General features: G+C 43.8%; 1 protein-coding gene across 1 annotated transcript in view; it reads right to left on the bottom strand.

The window, feature by feature from the left end:
• LOC112074416 (receptor-type tyrosine-protein phosphatase eta) overlaps positions 1–11131 on the bottom strand; it is a 54577-nt gene extending 43446 nt beyond the window's left edge. Inside the window, exon 1 of the mRNA XM_024141600.2 lies at positions 10850–11131. Coding sequence (XP_023997368.1) covers positions 10850–10915 — 66 coding nt within the window. The 5' untranslated portion in view covers positions 10916–11131. The remainder of the gene's footprint in view (positions 1–10849) is intronic.
• Between the last annotated feature and the right edge of the window lie 3547 nt (positions 11132–14678).

The following is a 14678-nucleotide window of genomic DNA, read 5'->3' as shown; positions in this document are numbered from 1 at the left end:
CACCCCTCATAAGCCACGAGTGATAGAGCGTGCTATAGCCATCTGCTGACAGTACGAGCTTTGCGTCAGTCAGTCAGAGTAGCTAGTCTCTCATTTCCATGTGGCTGTAGCACTGGGTATTTTGGTCAGGCCCGTTCAAAGGCAACATGTTTGGGGCAATTAACTTGGAAGTGGCCTGTCTGGGTTCTGTTGGGGGTGGGGGAGGGGAAGGCAGCATTCCACAAAAGCACACTTGGTACAGCCAATTGTGTGACAGCAGCACTTTTGACCCGCGATGGACACAGGCATCTCTGCGCTGTCTGAGAGCAGGCTTAATACGTTCTGATTTCCTCAAGGCAGCACAGATAAATGATGAGATGTCAGTTGTATAAATTGCGTGCCACCAAACACGACTTCAAAGGTCTGTGATCGTGTTAGTGTAAATGGAGAGAGGAATTCAACCAAAGTTCTTGTGGCACAATTTGAAAACAAAGTACAGTAAAACATTTGCTCATAAGTCTTCTGTCCCCATCTGACCATTAGCTGTGTGCATGTGTCTGTCCCCATCTGACCATTAGCTGTGTCGTGCGTCTGTCCCCAATTCTGACCCATAGCTGTGTGTGTGCTTCTGTCCCATCTGACCATTGCTGTGTGCGGTCTGTCCCCATCTGACATAGCTGTGCCTTGCATGTGTCTGTCCCCATCTGACCATTAGCTGTGTGCATGTGTCTGTCCCCATCTGACCATTAGCTGTGTGCGTATGTCTGTCCCCATCTGACATTAGCTGTGTGCATGTGTCTGTCCCCATCTGACCATTAGCTGTGTGCGTGTGTCTGTCCCCATCTGACCATTAGCTGTGTGCATGTGTCTGTCCCCATCTGACCATTAGCGTGTGTGCTTGTTCTGTCCCCATCTGACCATTAGCTGTGTGCGTATGTCTGTCCCATCTGACCATTAGCTTTGCTTGTGTCTGTCCCCATCTGACCATATCTGTGTGCTATGGTCTGGCCCATCTGACCATTAGCTGTGTGCTTGTGTCTGTCCCCATCTGACCATTAGCTGTGTGCGTGCGTCTGTCCCCATCTGACCATTAGCTGTGTGCGTATGTCTGTCCCCATCTGACCATTAGCTGTGTGCGTGCTTCTGTCCCCATCTGACCATTAGCTGTGTGCGTATGTCTGTCCCCATCTGACCATTAGCTGTGTGCGTGCGCGCGACCTTGGTTTTAGTCCAGGATTGGGCTTCATCTGTGTCCAGGAAACCACCCTTACATGTACAGTAGATGAGGCAGAATCTTGTACACTGCTACATACGTAACAACCTCTGGCCAGAGAGATGTCATGGTGGACTGACTGACGCCCACACAGACGAGGCTATCCATTCACCATTTTCCCACCATTAAAGAGTTTATGGGCAAAGAAGACATTTCACACACACACACACACACACACACAAACACAAACACAAACACAAACACACAGAGAGAGAGAGAGACACAGACGAGGCTATCCATTCCATGACAAACTCATGCAAAGCAATGTACTTTTCCCGGCTTTACTTGCTGAGGGTTAAGCCGTGACTCAGCACGCAGTCTCTTTCCTAACTGTAGCTAATGTCTCACCAACCACACACACAAGACTATTTGATCTGAAAGGCTATGACGATACTGCCATCTGAAATCCTTTCATGTATACAAATCACATGCAAAGTTCATTGTTATGAAATAAATGCAAATGTGAACACCTAACATTAGGCTGTTTTCCTGTTTGGTTGGGTGCTGGAAGTTTCAATCAATACAAAGAAATGACTTCTGAAGATTGATGCTTGATACTGGAACAGGTGAACCAGTTAAGTTCCCTGTTTGAATGTCAACTTCCCTTCTGCTTTTACTACATACATTTTCAGCATTTCAATGCGAAAACACAATCTCTCACATTTATCTATTATCATCTATCATGCCAGCAAGTCTCACAAACTTAAAACCTCATGATGGAAACTGTAGGAGAGAGGAGGCCACAGAGATGGAAACGGTAGGAGAGAGGAGAGCACAGAGATGGAAACTGTAGCAGAGAGGAGGCCACAGAGATGGAAACGGTAGGACCACAGAATGGAAGACGTAGGAAGAGAGACACCAGAGTGAAACTTATCCAGAGAGGAGGCACAGAAGGGAGGAACGGTAGATGATAGGGGAGCACAAGGATGGAACATGTAGCGAGGAGGCAAGATGAACGGTGGGGAGATAGAACGAGAAGAGGAGACAAGAATGGAAACTGTAAGCACGAGAGGGCACAGAGAGGAAAGGTAGGAAGGGAGACAAGGGAAATGTAGCAGAGAGAGCACACAGAGTGAAAATGTTAGCAGAGAGGAGCACGAAGAATGGGAAACTCAGGTGCACTGAGAGAGAGAGGCACAGAAGAAGTGAAAGAGAGAGCGCAGCAAGAATGAAACTAGTGAAGAGAGGAGACACAATAGGGAAACGTACAGAAGGAAGAGCACAGAGATGAAACTGTATCAGAGAGAGGCACAAGTTGGGAAAACGTAGAGAAGGGAGAGCACAGAAATGGAACACGTAGAGAGGGAGCACAGAGATGAAACTTTAGCAGAAGGGGAGACCACAAGATGAAACGGTAGGAGAAGATGCCACAGATATGAAACAGTAGAGAGAGGAACACAGAATAAAAACTGTAGCAAAAGAGCCACAAGATGGAACGTTAGAAAGATCCACAGATATGAAACAGTAGAGAGAGAGAGCACAGAATGAAAACTGTAGGCAGAGAGGACACAGAGATGAAACTAGGGAGAAGGAGAACAAATGAAACTAGGAAGAGGGGCACAGAGATGGAAACTGTACAAGAGGAGCCACAGAGATAAACGATTAGAGAGAGGACCAACAGATATGAAACATAAGAGAGTGAGGACACAGAATGAACCGAGCAGATGAGCCACAGGGATGGGAAACGTAGAGAGAGGAGAGCACAAATGGAAACTGGAGAGAGGCCACCAGAATGGCAACTGTAGGCAAGAGCCACAGATGGAAACGAGGAGAAAGAGCACAGATATGAAATGTAGAGAGGGGGACCACCAAGGATGAAACGTAGCAAGAGAGAGGCACAAGCATGAACGTAGAGAGAATGCACAGAATGGAACGTAGTAGAGGACTTGAGCACAGATATGGAACGTAGGAGAGAGAAGCACCAGAAGGAAACGTATGAGAGGGCACAAGAATGAAACGTAATGAGAGGGCACAGAATAAACCGTGGAACGAGGGGCACAGAATGAAACGGTAGAAAGGATCCACAAAATATGAAACGGCTGAGAGAGACACAAATGAAACTAAAACTAAGATAAAACCGTAAGACCCCAATAAACTGAAGAAAGGCACCAGAATGAAACGTAAGAAGCGGCACAAATAACCCTAGGCCAATTGTGGGAAACTATCTCTAACCAATCAAACCTATCAGTTTCATCACTCTCTCAGCTGTTACATGCCTTCCATGGGCTCCCAGGAAGGGAGCGAGGGCAACATCCGACCTGTTCTGTCACTACCTTTGGCTCGCTTTAAGGAGAATGCAGTTCCTCCGCAAACTTCCTGTCAGCAAACAATTCCTGTCCTCCTTCCCTGCAGGATGCTCGGGATCGAACAGAAGTTACACCACACATTAGGAAGAGAGCATAGGATGAAACTAGGAAAAGGGGAAAAAACAGGAAATGTGAGGAGCAACACAGAAACTTTAGAGAGCGGCAAAACATGAAATTAGGAGGAATGAGGCAACATGAAACGTAGAGAGAGGCAAAAACATGGAAAACGTAGAGAGAAAGTGGCAAAGAATGAAACGGAGGAGGATGCATAGAATGGGAAACGTAGGAGATAGAGAGGCAAGAATGAACGGTAGAGAGAGGGCATAGAAGGGAAACTGTAAGAGAGGAGGCATAAAGATAACGTAGAGAGAGAGCATAAGAATAACAGTTTAGGGAGAGGGGCAAAAACAGGGCATAGGGATGGAAATGGTATGAGAGAGGAGGGCATAGGGATGGCCTCTCGACCCCAGGGTCCTTTGAGCTGTGAAACACAAACCTGCCCTCCTCTGAGACATCTTATCTGTCCCCACCATCATTACCATCATCACCATCATCATCCCCATTATCATCCCCATCATCATTACCATCATCATCCCCATCCCACTCATTACCATAATCACCAATATCATCCCCATCAGCATCACCATTATCATCACCATCATCATCATTCCCATCAACATTATCATCATCACCATCATCATCCCCATCATCACCATTATCATCATTACCATCACCACACCATCATCATCATCACCACCACCATCACCATCATCATCCCCATGCTTAACATCATCATCCCCATCATTATCATCATTATCATCACCATGATCACCATCATTATCCCCATCATCCCCCTCATTAGTATCATCCTCACCATAATCATCACCATAATCATCCCCATCATCATCCCCCTCTTCATCCCACTCCTTACCATGATCATTACCATAATCACCAATATCATCACCATCATCACTGCTAATAAAGGCTAGAGCTGCCGCTTTCAAGGAGCGGGACTCTAACATGGAAGCTTATAAGAAATTCCGCTATGCCCTCCGACGAACCATCAAACAGGCAAAGTGACAATACAGGACTAAGATCGACTCGTACTACACCGGCTCTGACGCTCGTCGGATGTGGCAGGGCTTGCAAACCATTACAGACTACAAAGGGAAGCACAGCCAAGACCTGCCCAGTGACATGAGCCTACCGGACGAACTAAACTACTTCTATGCTCGCTTTGAGGCAAATAACACTGGAACATGCATGAGAGCACCAGCTGTTCCGGAAGACTGTGTGATCACGCTCTCCGCAGCCGGTGTGAGTAAGACCTTTAAACAGGTCAACATTCTCAAGGCCGCAGGGCCAGACGGATTACCAGAACGTGTACTGCGAGCATGCGCTGACCAACTGGCAAGTGTATTCACTAACATTTTCAACCTCTCCCTGTCCGAGTCTGTAATACCAACATGTTTCAAGCAGACCACCATAGTGCTTGTGCCCAAGAACACTAAGGTAACGTGCCTAAATGACTATCGACCCGTAGCACTCACGTCTGTAGCCATGAAGTGCTTTGAAAGGCTGGTCATGGCTCACATCAACACCATCATCCCCCCCAACAGATCCACATATGATGCAGTCTCTACTGCACTCCACACTGCCCTTTCCCACCTGGACAAAAGGAACACCTATGTAAGAATGCTATTCATTGAGTACAGCTCAGCGTTCGACACCATAGTGCCCTCAAAGCTCATCAATAAGCTAAGGACCCTGGGACTAAATACCTCCCACTGCAACTGGATCCTGGACTTCCTGACGGGCCTCCCCCAGGTGGTAAGGGTAGGTAACAACACATATGCCACGCTGATCCTCAACACAGGGGCCCCTCAGGGGTGCGTGCTCAGCCCCCTCCTGTACTCCCTGTTCACTCATGACTGCACGGCCAGGCACAACTCCACGACTCACCATCATTACATTTGCCGATGACACAACAGTGGTAGGCCTGATCACCAACAACAACGAGACAGCTTATAGGGAGGAGGTCAGAGACCTGGCCGTGTGGTGCCAGGACAACAACCTCTCCCTCAACGTGATCAAGACAAAGTAGATGATTGAGGACTACAGGAAAAGGAGGACCGAGCACGGCCCCCATTCTCATCAACGGGGCTGTAGCGGAGCAGGTTGAGAGCTTCAAGTTCCTTGGTGTCCACATCACCAAAACACTAACATGGTCCATTAACCTATTCCCCCTCCGGAGACTGAAAAGATTTGGCATGGGTCCTCAGATCCTCAAAAGGTTCTACAGCTGCACCATTGAGAGCATCCTGACTGGTTGTATCACTGTCTGGTATGGCAACTGCTCGGCCTCCGACTGCAAGGCACTACAGAGGGTAGTGTGAACGGCCCACTACATCACTGGGGCCAAGCTTCCTGCCATCCAGGACCTCTATACCAAACAGTGTCAGAGGAAGGCCCTAAAAATTGTCAAAGACTCCAGCTACCCTAGTCAAAGACTGTTCTCTCTGCTACCACACGGCAAATGGTACCGGAGCTCCAAGTCTAGGTCCCAACAGCTTCTACCCCCAAGCCATAAGACTCCTGAACATCAAGTCAAATGGCTACCCAGACTATTTTCATTGCCCCACCCCCCCCCCCCCTCCCCTCTCCCCTCTCCACACCACTGCCACTCTATGCTGTCATCTATGCATAGTCACTTTAATTAAAGTGGCTCTCCTTTAAGTGTTCTACTCCTCTAGCCAGCACCTCGCCTAAATAGTTGTGCGTTTCTTTCGCCTCTACTTTAATTAACTCTACCTACATGTACATACTACCTCAACTAAACGGTGCCCCCGGACTGTTGGTTAAGGGCTTGTAAGTAAGCATTTCACTGTAAGGTCTACTACACCTGTTGCATGTGACTAATACAATTTGATTTGATTTGATAGTTCAGCCCTTTGGTGGCACTGTCAGACGCTGTTCTATCACACACACACACACACACACACACACACACACACACACACACACACACACACACACACACACACCACCATTTAGCAGGATCAGAGAGCTATCAATAGGGCCCCGTTCTCAACCACATAAGGATCCTAATGTCAAAGCCTTTCACAATTCCCCAGGGGCCAGCATAGACTGCTCTTTCAAATGGCTGCAATAGTAGGCTTCTACTTCTCACAGCTTTTCCTCATTTCAAACATTGTTCCTTAATGACTGTAAAAGATCTAAGGCTAATGGGAGAGAGAAACATGGAGTTTATGTGAAGTAATATCAAATCAAATCAAATGTTATTGGTCACATATTTTTAGCAGATGTTATTGCGGGTGTAGCTAAATGCTTGGGTTCCTAGCTCCAACAGTGCAGGAGTATCTGACAATATGAGTGAAGAATTCTGTTCAACCAACAACCCTATATCCAAAATGTTGTTGTTTAAAATAAAGCTTCCTTAAAATTATCATACAGCCAATCACTATTCGCACGATCCACTTTGGAAAGAAACCGTGGACCAACAGTACATTCCTCCCAGAGCTCTTTCACTCCTCTCAGCACTTCCATTTCTCCTTTTTCTTCTACCCCTTCAAATAGTTAGCAGAACGCATATACTGATCGACAGATTGTGTCAACTTCCCATGTGATATCTACCCGTTAAATATTTTACAGTTCCCCTCTTCTTCATGTGTTACAGTAGCAGGGTTAAATGTCTGTTTTGCAAATGTACCATGGCCTGTTCCCATTACTGACCACTGTGTGTACTCTTCATAGAAGTTGGCATGGTATCATTAAGGCATCGCCTTACCACATCCCTTCCTCAGGCAGCACCAAACCACAGCTTGTCACCCAACTATTTCAAATGCTGTGTCCTAAATACCGCACTATCACTTACAAAGTATAACATCACATCACTGCGATATCAGTCTTACATGCTGACCAGAACGGACACGTCGCGTGCGCGAGTGTCGCAAAATAAATTTACAAATCCATGTTATTCAATTATTGCACCCACACAGCTCGCGCATGCCAATGAGCATCTGCGTATGCCAATGAGCATCTGAACTCCTTTCTATTTCTGATGCAGATCGCGCTGCAAGTCCTGCCTCTCCGATCTCCTCATTGGTTTATAAAAGCAGGTACCCACGTGCCATCTCCTCATTGGTTATACGCACGTGGGTGATTGAAAGACGAAATGTTTTGCCTGTTGTCGTGGTAATACTATGGAAGTGTAGATGCGAATCACCATATAAATTCAAAGATGAAAAAGCATAGGAGGAGAGATGACTAGAAACGATTCGGTTGGCCGTTTTATGTGTGGATTAATTGTCGGAGTGGAGGATCTTGTATATCCCAGGACAAATTAGCTAACAACAGCAAGCTAGCTAAATAGGACAACTTAGCTAGCAAATGCAAGCTAACTAGCTAAATTGCCATACATGTTTAATGCTTTTCAACCTGTCCCCAAATTAATGTCATTGGTTCAGAGTTTGTTTTGATATTTTAACCTGCGTGTCGTGATCGCGTTTGGTGTAGGGGGACTAAATAAATGTATGCACGATTGCGCATGCGCGCAGCCGGTTTGGGTTCCGTGTTATACCACAGTAAACGTGATATGCCAATGTAAAGTGTTAACCATGACTCTCTGTCATCTCTTCCTGAAGTGTTACTCCTGTAGTCTATACATTATAAATGAGAACCTGTCGGGATACCACGGCGCCACCCGGGAGTACAGCATATTGGATAACTGTCATTGAATGTATTCCATTCACCCAGCTAACAAGAAATACGGGATTTTCATAGCGGAGAATTCCATATATGCTAACAAGTGTACGCAAACATTTACTACTAGGACCGACAACCCAGCTCGTAAAGTTATGCAAGTATCTCAAAATGCAGTTTGCAGCATAAATATAATCTTAATCCAGGAGGGGAATGTCTCTGCTGCTGTTAGCTAACATTAGCAAGTTAACAAAACCCAGCTGGAGAAAATTAATTTGGCACATTTTAGACAGTTAACTTAAAAGTTATAAGATATATAACTGGAAAACATTAGTGAATTTAATACAAATGTAACTTGATCACCTTACTTAAGTTGCACTGCAGAGATGACTCACCTCACCAAGTTCCCATTTTGCTCTTTGTGCCTCTTTGTAAACAAACACATGTGCTCAAACCGCTGTTTTGGGAAACTAGTACTGGTAAGCATCATAATGAAAAAGTATCTAATGGGCGAAATGATGAACATGATCTGCTTTATCTATTACCTAGTGCACAAGTTGACTGCAGGTATTTATTTAAAAAGTACTACTATTTAAAGCCCCAAAACATCACTTACCAGAATGCTAACAAAATGCTAACAAGTATTAAGGAATTCTCATAGAGAATACTAACTAAATGCTAACGAGCACATTGCAAACATTTTGTACAGTTTCTGACCTAAACTATAAAAGTATAAAAGTAACTGAAAAATGCTACTCACAGTTTGCTGCACGCACAAAACGAATATTAACCAGGAGGGGATTCTCTGCTATTACAAAGCTCATGCTTGATTTTGGAAGTCACTAAACACTTAGCTAGATAGCGAACTAGCTACTAAATTAGCAAACCAAATGCACAACTGCAGGGCATTTAGCAGATTTTAGACAGTTAACGTAATAGTTATAAGATATCTAGCTGGCAAACATTTAGCTGTGAATTCCATACTATACTTAGATCACCTGGCGCATGACAGTGAGTGACTCACAAGGCTCTGGTCTCTCATGGTTGTGTGCTTGCAAACAAACACCATGTGACACATGACTGGGGACTACCATAGGCTATATAGTAATGTGACAGCTGAAAATGAAGAATGCAATGTTCTTTATCTCCTAACGTATTGCAAAAGTTGACTGCAGGTATTTACTTAAAAAGTATCTACAAATATTCAAATGTAGAAAACAAAACGTTAAATAAATAGTTTCAGCAGTATTGACGGTATTGAAAAAACATCCTGTGGCTTTTTCCAAATTCACCAGTATAMGGTGTATACCGTATACCGCCCAAGCCTACTGCAAGCGCTCTGATAGGTTGGAGGACAGACTCCGGAAGTCGTTAGAATTACTGTGTAAGTCTATGGAAGGGAGTGAGAACCATGAGCCTCCTAGGTTTTGTATTGAGGTCAATGTACCCAGAGGAGTACGGAAAATAGCCGTCCTCCGGCTATACCTTGGTACTACCCTAGAGGGTGCTGTTGAGGCTACTGTAGACCTTCATTGCAAAACAGTGTGTTTTAATCATTTATATGTTGGCGTGAATATATTTAGTATAGTTGTATCTAAAAAGGATCAATTTAATGTTTCACTATTTCTTTTAAAGGAAATTCACTGAGTAGGATGGTCCTCCCCTTCCTCCTCTGAAGAGTCTCCACTGACACACACACACACACACACACACACATACACACACACACACACTAACACTAACACATTCACTAACACACATCCACAGTCCTCATTCCATTCCTGAAGCCTTAGTGTTGGACTCATACATACTCACTCAGACTTCACATACAAGTCTCACTCTCCCTCTCCATAAAGACCCGTGGACCAATCTAGTCAGATACCATTCTGAGTTGGCCATTAAAATACCCTAGGCACCAGGTGGTGACTCCATGAGAAATCCCAAAATATTGTCAAATAGCTTAAAGAGAACCCTGAGAATAGAACAAATAATAATAGGTCTCAAGAACAAATACCAGAGTAGGCATTTTTGCATTTCCTGTATGAAATAATTTGTTTAAAAAAAAACATGAACAATGACATTCTGTCACATTAGAAATCTAAATGCAGAAAATCCTGGGACTGCATGCCAATAAATAGCTTGATATTGTTTAAACTTAAGGTCAGTGTAATAACTACTTAGTGACATTAATTGCTTACAATACTAACAAGACCTTATTCATCGCACAATAGAAACACTGCCATATACTGAATTAATTATCCAAACGTTCAAATTGAACGACTAACAATGGATTTGACAGAAAATCGGAAATAAATCCATTATTATTACWATTCAATTAGTTTATAAATGCATGGCTACATACTTTCTATACAGACTAGTAAAGAGCCTGCGTTCGTGAAATTGTGCTTCCACCTGCTAACATAGAGCTGACAAAATAACAGTTAGCCTACCTGGCGCGACAGGTGCACTGTTCGGCATCTTCATATATGACACAGTATTGTGGCTTTTAGAAAGACCTAAACACACATTTTCAAGATGTTCTTTGGTCAAATATAAATCAATCACTTACTTTGAGAAACAGATATAGGACAATAGACGTCCTGAGAAGAACACCGAAGCACGACAATCGGCTCATGATGCCGGACAGTTTTGAAAAACTTCACACGCGTTTCTTGCCAGTCCGCACTTGCATTTTCTAAACTTTACTTTTATTGAAAAAAAATCTCCTTTACTTTTGATTCTATGTGCTGAGCCTTGTCGCTGGTGTGGTCCTGTAAACCGTTGCGCTGGCTCCGATCGCCTAATGAGCAGTGGTGTATAGGAAGAAGTAACTTTTTTGTGTCGCAAGTAACGGGGTGGAGCGGTAGCCAGTGGCGTCACTTTCAGAAGTTAAAGTTCTGTGCATGCCTGTAGCTTCCAGTCAGCTTGGCTACGCGCCTCCCTCTCTTTCTTCTTCTCCATCGGTCTCTGTCAATGTTCTCTGCCGTCATTTCATCGATGCTGTTGCTAAAGTTACCGCACCCTTTTCCTCTGCGATGACTTTGGGGTGGGAGTCTGTCATTCAGAAATGTAGCCATCCCACATTCTTGCAATAACTCCGTGAGAGAAGGTTAATGAATGCGTCCATGGGGTCTCGCAACAATACCAAGCACAGCTAAGGCAAATGTTTATCGAAACAAAAATCAATACCTTCTGTAACAAACAACCTGAGTGGACAGATTATGGCCTGAGGAATTTATTTCAATTGACTGATCTCCTCATATGACCTGTAACTTAGTAAAATTGTTGCATGTTGCGTTCATATTTTTGTTCAGTATAAATAATATCAATGTGATTTCTATTGTGTTAACCCTATCCAGAACATACAGCGGTCATGCTTACCTTAGACACCCTACCAACAAACCCCTAACACCCTCATCTATGTCCATGGAGGTATTCAGTATTCTCTCTTGCTTAATGTATCTGAATTCCGTTGATGATTACATGTTGAGGGACTATTTTAAGCACCACTTGTGTTTGACAACTGAACTGCCCACTCTGTCACTGGTCTCCCCTCATTCTGGGTCCCCGTCATCCTCTGACAGACAGACATCTGTTTCTCAGACCAGCTTGATTGAACGTGGTTAAAAGAAACTCAGTTTGAAGTGACATTGAGTTGATTTTGTCATGCTATTTGAAATGTGTGTGTGAGTGTGTGTGTGTGTCTGTTTGCAGAACCAAGCCTCCTCATCTCCTCATGATGAGCTCATCTTCTTCCTGACTGAATGGATGGATGCATCACAGTGACCGCTGTCCACCAGGATGTCTGAGTAAGTTCCATCATTCCCCCCAGATCAGTACTGCCCTCTGTCTCTGTTTCTGCCTCTTTCTCTCTGTCTCGCTCTCGGTCTCTCTCTCTCTCTCTCTGTCTCTCTCTCATTCTCTTTATGAATCTTTGCGTCTCTCTCTCTGTCTCTCTCTCATTCTCTTTATGAATCTCTGCATCTCTCTCTCTCTTTCTTTATCTGTGTCTCTCTCTTTCCCTTTTTACATATTTCCCTCTCGCTCGCTCGCTTGCTCCCTCCCTCCCTCCCTCCCTCCCTCCCTCCCTCCCTTCAGACCAGTGGAGAATGACTTCCGCTTGTCATTGAAGCCACGGAAGTTCAAGGCCTGCAGGCGCATTGTTTGCAGAAAACAGGTTCCCCATCATAGTAAATGGAAAAATGTTCATCTTCCTGGTCAATCTTTGTGTAGATAAAAATGTTTTAGAAAACAATCATGATACCAATAATTGCTTCTAATACACCAGATGCATGTCCTTGAACCGATTATTTTAAAATCTCACACAATATGTGCAGTATCCTGGTCGGTCTTCAACTTGAGTTACAACTTCAGAGGGAGCAGCACTGAACTAGTCTGCAACATCACTTCCTGGAGTAGCTCAAACTGCACATGTTATGTCTCCATGAAATGCCATCTTAACCGACTTCATTTGGCTTCAATGCACTATTGAGTCTTCACACAGGAAGGAATGGTGTCATGTGATTGATGCCTGGGCCATTAATACATACAGTCGTTGCTTCAGACAATCAAATTATTGCTTGACAGTTTTGAATTCATGGGCTAAGCATACACATTCATTCTATTTCTGTTATGCAGATAGCCAAATCAATAGACTAATAAGGAAAAGTGGGTAATCTGCCTACATAGCTGTGTTTTCTGGACTACAGTTGAGAGCAGCGGCGGTCGGTGCCGTTTAAGATGAGGAAGGACAATTACATTTTTTTCATTAGCATGTGCTTATTTCTATTACAGCATATTGGATGACAGTCATTGATATTCCATTCACCCAGTTCAATGTAACATCGATAGGTTTAGGCTACTACATGATACAYAAATTATCCCTATACCCCTCATGAGGTTGCTACAACCTAGCCTATGAATGAAAGTTTAAACGTAGGTGCACACACAGACAGTGACACGTTCAATACCACCTTGCACACTCTTGCCTGCATCTAGGTGATCTAAGGTGTAATAATTTAGACCAACAGTTGCAAACAAGAGTTGCTATACAAGAGTTGCTATCTCCGTTTCGTATCGTTTGCTTCCGTTCAGAAATGCTTTTCAACAGGATCGGCGGAGTAAATTCACCTCTGATCACATGTTTTCTTTCATAGCAGCCACGTTGTATTCCTTCTCACATCTATGCGCTCTCCTCCTCTCACCTTTTCCCTTCACTTGTGGACTTCAATGCACAACACATCAGCTGTATGTGACCAGGCGAAAAAACCTTTCCAAGCCAAACCATATCATAACATCGTTGTCACCATATTAGCTAAAGTAATGTCATAGTCAACATAGCTAAAATAACTGGCGCGTTAGCAAACCCGCTACAATCATGCAGTAATGTTATAGTGTATAGTCAGTAAGCAGTTACACCAGCTGGCCCCGGTGACAATCAATTAGTAAAACTAAAAGCTTACCTTGACTTGGAAGAGTTACAGTGTTGTGTTGGATAGTCATAACCAGCTAGCTAACATAGCATTCCTCTGTTTGAGCAGGGTGTTTTAGTAGGCTAAACTAGATAGCTGCATTTACTAGCTAAGTAAGTAAAACTGAAATTTAAAAAAAGGATGAAATCTCTCTCTCTTGCTTCTTAATTTTAGACTAAATTAATTTGTTTAAAACAGTTAAACTATTGTCTTTCTCTCTTTGAGTCAACTACTCACCACATTTTATGTACTGCTGTGCTAGCTAGTTGTAGCTTATGCTTTCAGTGCTAAATTCATTCTCTGATCCTTTGATTGGGTGGACAACATGTCAGTGTAACGCCTGTCGTCGGAAGGAGTGGACCAAAGCGCAGCGTGGTAAGTGTTCATGATTTTATTTATCAAAGAAACACTTGAACAAAGTAACAAAACAAAAGTGAACAGTTCTGTCAGGTAACAGAGACTAAACAGAAAATAACTACCCACAAAACACTGGTGGGAAAAAAGGCTGCCTAAGTATGATTCCCGATCAGAGACAACGATAGACAGCTGCCTCTGATTGGGAACCACACTCAGAAATAAAGAAACTAGAATGCCCACCCTAGTCACACCCTGGCCTAACCAAAATAGAGAATTACAGCCTCTCTATGGCCAGGGCGTGACAGTCAGTTCATGCTGCAGGAGCTCTGATAGGTTGGAGAACATCCTCCAAAAGTTGTCATAATTACTGTGTAAGTCTATGGAATGGGGTGAGAACCATGAGCCTCCTATGTTTTGTATTGAAGTCAATGTACCCAGAGGAGGATGGAAGCTAGCTGTCCTCCAGCTACACCATGGTGCTACCCTACAGAATACTGTTGAGGCTATTGTAGACCTTCATTGCAAAACAGTGTGTTTTGATCAATTATTTGGTGACATGTGATTATATTT

The sequence above is a fragment of the Salvelinus sp. IW2-2015 genome, unplaced genomic scaffold, assembly GCF_002910315.2.
Source record: "Salvelinus sp. IW2-2015 unplaced genomic scaffold, ASM291031v2 Un_scaffold2624, whole genome shotgun sequence".
Classification (NCBI taxonomy): Eukaryota; Metazoa; Chordata; class Actinopteri; order Salmoniformes; family Salmonidae; genus Salvelinus; species Salvelinus sp. IW2-2015.
This window is presented reverse-complemented; position numbering and strand designations above follow the sequence as displayed.